General features: G+C 49.0%; 1 protein-coding gene across 2 annotated transcripts in view; it reads right to left on the bottom strand.

Annotated features, from left to right (window-relative positions):
* Positions 1-1170: 1170 nt before the first annotated feature.
* LOC144952864 (ganglioside-induced differentiation-associated protein 1-like) overlaps positions 1171-13857 on the bottom strand; it is a 24227-nt gene continuing 11540 nt past the window's right edge. The window contains exons 5-6 of one of the 2 annotated variants that reach the window (XM_078883334.1): positions 5326-5440; positions 1171-1550 (exon numbers count right to left, since the gene is read on the bottom strand). In XM_078883334.1, the coding sequence (XP_078739460.1) occupies positions 1171-1550; positions 5326-5440 (495 nt within the window). The remainder of the gene's footprint in view (positions 1551-5325; positions 5441-13857) is intronic. The other variant, XM_078883335.1, reaches the window with a different exon arrangement.

Here is a 13857-nt window from a genome sequence, read left to right as displayed (position 1 = left end):
CCTCACCACCCCCCACCTCACCATCCCCACCACCCCCACCTCACCACCCCCACCTCACCACCCCACCCCCCCCCCCCCCCACCTCACCCCCCCCCTCACCACCCCCACCTCACCACCCCCCCCCCACCTCACCACCCCCCCCCCCCACCTCACCCCCCCCTCACCACCCCCACCTCACCTCACCATCCCCACCTAACCTCACCACCCCTCACCCCCCCCCACCTCACCACCCCTCACCCCCCCCCTCACCCCCACCTCACCACCCCTCACCACCCCCATCTCACCACCCCACCCCTCACCACCTCACCACCCCTCACCACCCCCCCCCCACCCCTCACCACCCCCACCTCACCACCCCTCACCACCCCACACCACCCCTCACCCCACTCCTCACCACCCCACCCCTCACCACCACCTCACCACCCCCATCTCACCCCCCCGCCACCTCACCACCCCTCACCACACCTCACCACCCCCCCTCACCACCACCCCACTCACCACCCCCCCCACCCCCCCACCTCACCACCCCCACCTCACCCCCACCTCACCACCCCTCACCACCCCCCCCCCCCCTCACCACCTCACCACCCCCCCCCACCCCTCACCACCCTCCCCCCACCCCTCACCACCCCCACCTCACCACCCCTCACCACCCCACACCACCCCTCACCCCACCCCTCACCACCCTCCCCCCACCCCTCACCACCCCCACCTCACCACCCCTCACCACCACCTCACCACCCCCCCCCCCACCTCACCACCCCCATCTCACCCCCCCCCCACCTCACCTCACCACACCTCACCACCCCCCCTCACCACCCCCCCCCACCCCTCACCACCCCCACCTCACCACCCCTCACCACCCCACACCACCCCTCACCCCACTCCTCACCACCCCTCACCACCCCACCCCTCACCACCACCTCACCACCCCTCACCACCACCCCCCTCACCACCCCCCCACCACCTCACCACCCCCCCCCACCCCACCCCTCACCACCACCTCACCACCCCTCACCACCCCACCCCTCACCACCACCTCACCACCCCACCTCACCACCCCTCACCCCACTCCTCACCACCACCTCACCACCCCTCACCACCACCCCCCCCACCACCTCACCACCCCCCCCCACCCCCCCACCACCTCACCCCCCACCTCACCACCCCTCACCACCCCGCACCCAGCCTGCGCCTGGCGACTCGCGCTACGAGCACCGCCAACGCCGCGGCCGCCGCGCCGGCGATGAGCGCCGCGGCCCCGCGGAGAATCAGGCGAGGCCCGTGGCGCCGTGCGGCCTTCAAGGCCGCAGGCAGCAGCGCCGAGCGGAGCACGTTGTCTGCGGGCCTCAGCACTCGCGCGAAAGCCTCTCGACGCGCCGAGCGCTCGTAGTAGGCCGCGAGCCTCGGCCTACGCTGAGCCGCGGGGCCCCAGCGGCGCCGCGAGAGGCCCAGGAAGGAGAGGCGGTGGAGGGTGGCGAGCAGGCAGGCGTCCGCCAGGCTGTAGGCAGGGCCGCAAAGCCACCACGGTTCGTCACCAGCATCAGTGTCTGAGGGGGGGGGGTGAGTAGGGGGAGGAGCGAGTGAGTAGGGGGAGGGGCGAGTGAGTGGTGGGAGGGGCGATTGAGTAGGAGGAGGGGCGGGGGGGGCGAGTGGGCGGGGGGACGGGCGAGGGAAGGGGGAAGGGGCGAGGGGGAGGGGCGAGTGGGTGGGGGGAGGGGTGCACTCTCTCACCCACCCACCATCTCACCCACCCACCATCTCACCCACCCACCATCTCACCCACCCACCATCTCACCCACCCACCATCTCACCCACCCACCATCTCACCCACCCACCATCTCACCCACCCACCATCTCACCCACCCACCATCTCACCCACCCACCATCTCACCCACCCACCATCTCACCCACCCACCATCTCACCCACCCACCATCTCACCCACCCACCATCTCACCCACCCACCATCTCACCCACCCACCATCTCACCCACCCACCATCTCACCCACCCACCATCTCACCCACCCACCATCTCACCCACCCACCATCTCACCCACCCACCATCTCACCCACCCACCATCTCACCCACCCACCATCTCACCCACCCACCATCTCACCCACCCACCATCTCACCCACCCACCATCTCACCCACCCACCATCTCACCCACCCACCATCTCACCCACCCACCATCTCACCCACCCACCATCTCACCCACCCACCATCTCACCCACCCACCATCTCACCCACCCACCATCTCACCCACCCACCATCTCACCCACCCACCATCTCACCCACCCACTCTCTCACCCACCCACCCTCTCACCACCCTCTCTCACCCACTCACCATCTCACCCACCCACCATCTCACCCACCCACTCTCTCACCCACCCACCCTCTCACCACCCTCTCTCACCCACTCACCATCTCACCCACCCACCATCTCACCCACCCACTCTCTCACCCACCCACCCTCTCACCATCTCACCACCCTCTCTCACCCACTCACCATCTCACCCACCCACCATCTCACCCACCCACTCTCTCACCCACCCACCCTCTCACCATCTCACCACCCTCTCTCACCCACTCACCATCTCACCCACCCACCATCTCACCCACCCACTCTCTCACCCACCCACCCTCTCACCACCCTCTCTCACCCACTCACCATCTCACCCACCCACCATCTCACCCACCCACTCTCTCACCCACCCACCCTCTCACCATCTCACCACCCTCTCTCACCCACTCACCATCTCACCCACCCACCATCTCACCCACCCACTCTCTCACCCACCCACCCTCTCACCATCTCACCACCCTCTCTCACCCACTCACCATCTCACCCACCCACCATCTCACCCACCCACTCTCTCACCCACCCACCCTCTCACCACCCTCTCTCACCCACTCACCATCTCACCCACCCACCATCTCACCCACCCACTCTCTCACCCACCCACCCTCTCACCATCTCACCACCCTCTCTCACCCACTCACCATCTCACCCACCCACCATCTCACCCACCCACTCTCTCACCCACCCACCCTCTCACCATCTCACCACCCTCTCTCACCCACTCACCATCTCACCCACTCACTCTCTCATCCACACTCTCACCCACTCACCATCTCACCACCCTCTCACCCACTCTCTCACCCACTCACCATCTCACCCACCCTCTCACCCTCTCACCACCCTCTCTCACCCACTCACCATCTCACCCACCCACCATCTCACCCACCCACTCTCTCACCCACCCACCCTCTCACCACCCTCTCTCACCCACTCACCATCTCACCCACCCACCATCTCACCCACCCACTCTCTCACCCACCCACCCTCTCACCATCTCACCACCCTCTCTCACCCACTCACCATCTCACCCACCCACCATCTCACCCACCCACTCTCTCACCCACCCACCCTCTCACCATCTCACCACCCTCTCTCACCCACTCACCATCTCACCCACCCACCATCTCACCCACCCACTCTCTCACCCACCCACCCTCTCACCACCCTCTCTCACCCACTCACCATCTCACCCACCCACCATCTCACCCACCCACTCTCTCACCCACCCACCCTCTCACCATCTCACCACCCTCTCTCACCCACTCACCATCTCACCCACCCACCATCTCACCCACCCACTCTCTCACCCACCCACCCTCTCACCATCTCACCACCCTCTCTCACCCACTCACCATCTCACCCACCCACCATCTCACCCACCCACTCTCTCACCCACCCACCCTCTCACCACCCTCTCTCACCCACTCACCATCTCACCCACCCACCATCTCACCCACCCACTCTCTCACCCACCCACCCTCTCACCATCTCACCACCCTCTCTCACCCACTCACCATCTCACCCACCCACCATCTCACCCACCCACTCTCTCACCCACCCACCCTCTCACCATCTCACCACCCTCTCTCACCCACTCACCATCTCACCCACTCACTCTCTCATCCACCCTCTCACCCACTCTCTCACCCACTCACTCTCTCACCACCCTCTCACCCACTCTCTCACCCACTCACCATCTCACCACCCTCTCACCCACTCTCTCACCCACTCACCATCTCATCCACTCACACTCTCACCCACTCTCTCACCATCTCACCACCCACTCACCACGCTCTCACCACCCTCTCACCCACTCTCTCACCCACTCACTCTCTCACCACCCTCTCACCCACTCTCTCACCCACTCACCATCTCACCACCCTCTCACCCACTCTCTCACCCACTCACCATCTCACCACCCACTCACCACGCTCTCACCACCCTCTCACCCACTCTCTCACCCACTCACCATCTCACCACCATCTCACTCACTCTCTCACCCACTCACCATCTCATCCACTCACTCTCTCATCCACACTCTCACCCACTCACCATCTCACCACCCTCTCACCCACTCTCTCACCCACTCACTCTCTCACCACCCTCTCATCCACACTCTCACCCACTCACCATCTCACCACCCTCTCACCACGCTCTCACCCACTCACCATCTCACCCACTCTCTCACCCACTCACCATCTCACCCACTCACCATCTCACCACCCTCTCACCACGCTCTCACCCACTCACCATCTCACCACCCTCTCACCACTCTCTCACCACCCTCTCACCACGCTCTCACCCACTCACCATCTCACCACCCTCTCTCACCCACTCTCTCACCCACTCACCACTTCACCCACTCCCTCACCCACTCACCATCTCACCACCCTCTCACCCACTCTCTCACCACCCTCTCACCCACTCTCTCACCCACTCACTCTCTCACCACCCTCTCACCCACTCTCTCACCCACTCACCATCTCACCACCATCTCACTCACTCTCTCACCCACTCACCATCTCATCCACTCACTCTCTCATCCACACTCTCACCCACTCACCATCTCACCACCCTCTCACCCACCCTCTCACCACCCTCTCACCCACTCTCTCACCCACACTCTCACCCACTCTCTCACCACCCACTCACCACGCTCTCACCACCCTCTCACCCACTCTCTCACCCACTCACCATCTCACCACCATCTCACTCACTCTCTCACCCACTCACCATCTCATCCACTCACTCTCTCATCCACACTCTCACCCACTCACCATCTCACCACCCTCTCACCACGCTCTCACCCACTCTCTCACCCACTCACCATCTCACCACCCTCTCAACACGCTCTCACCCACTCTCTCACCCACTCTCTCACCATCTCACCCACTCTCTCACCCACACTCTCACCCACACTCTCACCCACTCACCATCTCACCACCCACTCACCACGCTCTCACCTGGGCTCTCCTGGCTGCGCTGCTCCAGTTCCGTCTCCACCTGATCCAGGACCCGGTCCAGATCTTCCAGCACGCGCTCTAGGTGCACCAGGTCATCCTGTTCCAGCAACTTCGACTACATTGTACACCACACACACACAGTGATACACTATACACTACACACACACAGTGATACACTATACACTACACACACACAGTGATACACTATACACTACACACACACAGTGATACACTATACACTACACACACACAGTGATACACTATACACTACACACACACAGTGATACACTATACACTACACACACACAGTGATACACTATACACTACACACACACAGTGATACATTATACACTACACACACACAGTGATACACTATACACTACACACACACAGTGATACACTATACACTACACACACACAGTGATACACTATACACTACACACACAGTGATACACTATACACTACACACACAGTGATACACTATACACTACACACACAGTGATACACTATACACTACACACACACAGTGATACACTATACACTACACACAGTGATACACTATACACTACACACACACAGTGATACACTATACACTACACACACACAGTGATACACTATACACTACACACACACAGTGATACACTATACACTACACACACAGTGATACACTATACACTACACACACACAGTGATACATTATACACTACACACACAGTGATACACTATACACTACACACACACAGTGATACATTATACACTACACACACACAGTGATACACTATACACTACACACACACAGTGATACATTATACACTACACACACAGTGATACACTATACACTACACACACACAGTGATACACTATACACTACACACACACAGTGATACACTATACACTACACACACACAGTGATACACTATACACTACACACACACAGTGATACACTATACACTACACACACACAGTGATACACTATACACTACACACACACAGTGATACACTATACACTACACACACAGTGATACATTATACACTACACACACAGTGATACACTATACACTACACACACACAGTGATACACTATACACTACACACACACAGTGATACATTATACACTACACACACAGTGATACACTATACACTACACACACACAGTGATACACTATACACTACACACACACAGTGATACACTATACACTACACACACACAGTGATACATTATACACTACACACACAGTGATACACTATACACTACACACACACAGTGATACATTATACACTACACACACAGTGATACACTATACACTACACACACAGTGATACACTATACACTACACACACACAGTGATACACTATACACTACACACACACAGTGATACACTATACACTACACACACAGTGATACATTATACACTACACACACACAGTGATACACTATACACTACACACACACAGTGATACACTATACACTACACACACACAGTGATACACTATACACTACACACACACAGTGATACACTATACACTACACACACACAGTGATACACTATACACTACACACACACAGTGATACACTATACACTACACACACACAGTGATACACTATACACTACACACACACAGTGATACACTATACACTACACACACACAGTGATACACTATACACTACACACACACAGTGATACATTATACACTACACACACACAGTGATACATTATACACTACACACACAGTGATACACTATACACTACACACACACAGTGATACACTATACACTACACACACACAGTGATACACTATACACTACACACACAGTGATACATTATACACTACACACACACAGTGATACACTATACACTACACACACAGTGATACACTATACACTACACACACACAGTGATACACTATACACTACACACACACAGTGATACACTATACACTACACACACACAGTGATACACTATACACTACACACACACAGTGATACACTATACACTACACACACACAGTGATACATTATACACTACACACACACAGTGATACACTATACACTACACACACACAGTGATACACTATACACTACACACACAGTTATACACTATACACTACACACACAGTGATACATTATACACTACACACACAGTGATACACTATACACTACACACACACAGTGATACATTATACACTACACACACAGTGATACATTATACACTACACACACAGTGATACACTATACACTACACACACACAGGGATACACTATACACTACACACACACAGTGATACACTATACACTACACACACACAGTGATACATTATACACTACACACACAGTGATACACTATACACTACACACACACAGTGATACACTATACACTACACACACACACAGTGATACACTATACACTACACACACACAGTGATACACTATACACTACACACACACAGTGATACACTATACACTACACACACACAGTGATACACTATACACTACACACACACAGTGATACACTATACACTACACACACACAGTGATACATTATACACTACACACACAGTGATACACTATACACTACACACACACAGTGATACACTATACACTACACACACACAGTGATACACTATACACTACACACACAGTGATACACTATACACTACACACACAGTGATACACTATACACTACACACACAGTGATACACTATACACTACACACACACAGTGATACACTATACACTACACACACACAGTGATACATTATACACTACACACACACAGTGATACACTATACACTACACACACACAGTGATACACTATACACTACACACACAGTGATACACTATACACTACACACACAGTGATACACTATACACTACACACACAGTGATACATTATACACTACACACACACAGTGATACACTATACACTACACACACACAGTGATACATTATACACTACACACACAGTGATACATTATACACTACACACACACAGTGATACACTATACACTACACACACACAGTGATACACTATACACTACACACACACAGTGATACACTATACACTACACACACAGTGATACATTATACACTACACACACACAGTGATACACTATACACTACACACACACAGTGATACATTATACACTACACACACACAGTGATACACTATACACTACACACACACAGTGATACACTATACACTACACACACACAGTGATACACTATACACTACACACACACAGTGATACATTATACACTACACACACACAGTGATACACTATACACTACACACACAGTGATACACTATACACTACACACACACAGTGATACACTATACACTACACACACACAGTGATACATTATACACTACACACACACAGTGATACACTATACACTACACACACACAGTGATACACTATACACTACACACACAGTGATACACTATACACTACACACACACAGTGATACACTATACACTACACACACACAGTGATACACTATACACTACACACACACAGTGATACACTATACACTACACACACACAGTGATACACTATACACTACACACACAGTGATACATTATACACTACACACACACAGTGATACATTATACACTACACACACAGTGATACATTATACACTACACACACACAGTGATACACTATACACTACACACACACAGTGATACACTATACACTACACACACACAGTGATACACTATACACTACACACACACAGTGATACATTATACACTACACACACACAGTGATACACTATACACTACACACACACAGTGATACACTATACACTACACACACACAGTGATACACTATACACTACACACACACAGTGATACACTATACACTACACACACACAGTGATACACTATACACTACACACACACAGTGATACACTATACACTACACACACACAGTGATACACTATACACTACACACACACAGTGATACACTATACACTACACACACACAGTGATACACTATACACTACACACACACAGTGATACATTATACACTACACACACACAGTGATACACTATACACTACACACACACAGTGATACACTATACACTACACACACACAGTGATACACTATACACTACACACACACAGTGATACACTATACACTACACACACACAGTGATACACTATACACTACACACACAGTGATACACTATACACTACACACACACAGTGATACATTATACACTACACACACACAGTGATACATTATACACTACACACACACAGTGATACACTATACACTACACACACACAGTGATACACTATACACTACACACACAGTGATACATTATACACTACACACACAGTGATACACTATACACTACACACACACAGTGATACATTATACACTACACACACACAGTGATACACTATACACTACACACACACAGTGATACACTATACACTACACACACACAGTGATACACTATACACTACACACACACAGTGATACACTATACACTACACACACACAGTGATACATTATACACTACACACACACAGTGATACACTATACACTACACACACACAGTGATACACTATACACTACACACACACAGTGATACACTATACACTACACACACACAGTGATACACTATACACTACAACACACAGTGATACACTATACACTACACACACACAGTGATACACTATACACTACACACACACAGTGATACATTATACACTACACACACACAGTGATACACTATACACTACACACACACAGTGATACACTATACACTACACACACACAGTGATACACTATACACTACACACACACAGTGATACACTATACACTACACACACACAGTGATACACTATACACTACACACACAGTGATACATTATACACTACACACACAGTGATACACTATACACTACACACACAGTGATACATATACACTACACACACACAGTGATACATTATACACTACACACACACAGTGATACATTATACACTACACACACACAGTGATACACTATACACTACACACACAGTGATACACTATACACTACACACACACAGTGATACATTATACACTACACACACACAGTGATACACTATACACTACACACACACAGTGATACATTATACACTACACACACACAGTGATACACTATACACTACACACACACAGTGATACATTATACACTACACACACACAGTGATACACTATACACTACACACACAGTGATACACTATACACTACACACACACAGTGATACATTATACACTACACACACACAGTGATACATTATACACTACACACACACAGTGATACACTATACACTACACACACACAGTGATACATTATACACTACACACACACAGTGATACATTATACACTACACACACACAGTGATACACTATACACTACACACACACAGTGATACACTATACACTACACACACACAGTGATACACTATACACTACACACACAGTGATACATTATACACTACACACACACAGTGATACATTATACACTACACACACACAGTGATACACTATACACTACACACACAGTGATACACTATACACTACACACAGACAGTGATACACTATACACTACACACACAGTGATACACTATACACTACACACACCAGTGATACATTATACACTACACACACACAGTGATACACTATACACTACACACACACAGTGATACATTATACACTACACACACACAGTGATACACTATACACTACACACACACAGTGATACACTATACACTACACACACACAGTGATACACTATACACTACACACACAGTGATACACTATACACTACACACACAGTGATACACTATACACTACACACACACAGTGATACATTATACACTACACACACAGTGATACACTATACACTACACACACAGTGATACACTATACACTACACACACACAGTGATACATATACACTACCACACACACAGTGATACATTATACACTACACACACACAGTGATACACTATACACTACACACACACAGTGATACACTATACACTACACACACACAGTGATACCATTATACACTACACACACACAGTGATACACTATACACTACACACACACAGTGATACATTATACACTACACACACACAGTGATACACTATACACTACACACACACACAGTGATACATTATACACTACACACACACAGTGATACACTATACACTACACACACACAGTGATACACTATACACTACACACACACAGTGATACATTATACACTACACACACACAGTGATACATTATACACTACACACACACAGTGATACACTATACACTACACACACACAGTGATACACTATACACTACACACACACAGTGATACATTATACACTACACACACACAGTGATACATTATACACTACACACACACAGTGATACATTATACACTACACACACACAGTGATACATTATACACTACACACACACAGTGATACACTATACACTACACACACACAGTGATACATTATACACTACACACACACAGTGATACATTATACACTACACACACACAGTGATACACTATACACTACACACACACAGTGATACACTATACACTACACACACACAGTGATACACTATACACTACACACACACAGTGATACACTATACACTACACACACAGTGATACACTATACACTACACACACACAGTGATACACTATACACTACACACACAGTGATACACTATACACTACACACACACAGTGATACACTATACACTACACACACACAGTGATACACTATACACTACACACACAGTGATACACTATACACTACACACACACAGTGATACACTATACACTACACACACACAGTGATACACTATACACTACACACACACAGTGATACACTATACACTACACACACACAGTGATACACTATACACTACACACACAGTGATACACTATACACTACACACACACAGTGATACACTATACACTACACACACACAGTGATACATTATACACTACACACACAGTGATACATTATACACTACACACACACAGTGATACACTATACACTACACACACAGTGATACATTATACACTACACACACACAGTGATACATTATACACTACACACACACAGTGATACACTATACACTACACACACACAGTGATACACTATACACTACACACACACAGTGATACACTATACACTACACACACACAGTGATACACTATACACTACACACACACAGTGATACACTATACACTACACACACACAGTGATACACTATACACTACACACACACAGTGATACACTATACACTACACACACACAGTGATACACTATACACTACACACACACAGTGATACACTATACACTACACACACACAGTGATACACTATACACTACACACACACAGTGATACACTATACACTACACACACACAGTGATACACTATACACTACACACACACAGTGATACACTATACACTACACACACACAGTGATACACTATACACTACACACACACAGTGATACACTATACACTACACACACACAGTGATACATTATACACTACACACACACAGTGATACACTATACACTACACACACACACAGTGATACATTATACACTACACACACACAGTGATACACTATACACTACACACACACAGTGATACACTATACACTACACACACACAGTGATACACTATACACTACACACACACAGTGATACATTATACACTACACACACACAGTGATACACTATACACTACACACACAGTGATACACTATACACTACACACACACAGTGATACACTATACACTACACACACAGTGATACACTATACACTACACACACACAGTGATACACTATACACTACACACACAGTGATACACTATACACTACACACACACAGTGATACACTATACACTACACACACACAGTGATACACTATACACTACACACACAGTGATACACTATACACTACACACACACAGTGATACACTATACACTACACACACACAGTGATACACTATACACTACACACAGTGATACACTATACACTACACACACACAGTGATACATTATACACTACACACACACAGTGATACATTATACACTACACACACACAGTGATACATTATACACTACACACACACAGTGATACATTATACACTACACACACACAGTGTGTGTACTACACACACACAGTGTGTGTGGGGAGTGGTGGGTGTAGTGGTTAGCGCTACGCTGCGCTATGAACCTGGCGACACGGGTTCGATTCCCGCTCACGGCAAACACCACCAGTGACGATTATCTGAACCGGTCCCGGGCCTCCCCTAGGTCGACTCAGCCTCAAATGAGTACCTGGTGCGGTGTGTAAACATCGCCACTGGGGAGACAAAGGCGGCCGGGCGTGGTGCTGGCCACCCACCCCCTCGTGTGCCGTTCCGGCCTTCACAGGTGCTCGCTAACAGCACTTGCCCCTACAGTCTGTTAAGGCTATAGGGGGATCTTTGTCTTTTGTG

The sequence above is a fragment of the Lampetra fluviatilis genome, chromosome 70 (genome assembly GCF_964198595.1).
Source record: "Lampetra fluviatilis chromosome 70, kcLamFluv1.1, whole genome shotgun sequence".
NCBI classification, from domain to species: domain Eukaryota; kingdom Metazoa; phylum Chordata; class Hyperoartia; order Petromyzontiformes; family Petromyzontidae; genus Lampetra; species Lampetra fluviatilis.
The sequence above is the reverse complement of the archived record's forward strand: the minus strand, read 5'-3'. Positions and strand labels throughout refer to the sequence as shown.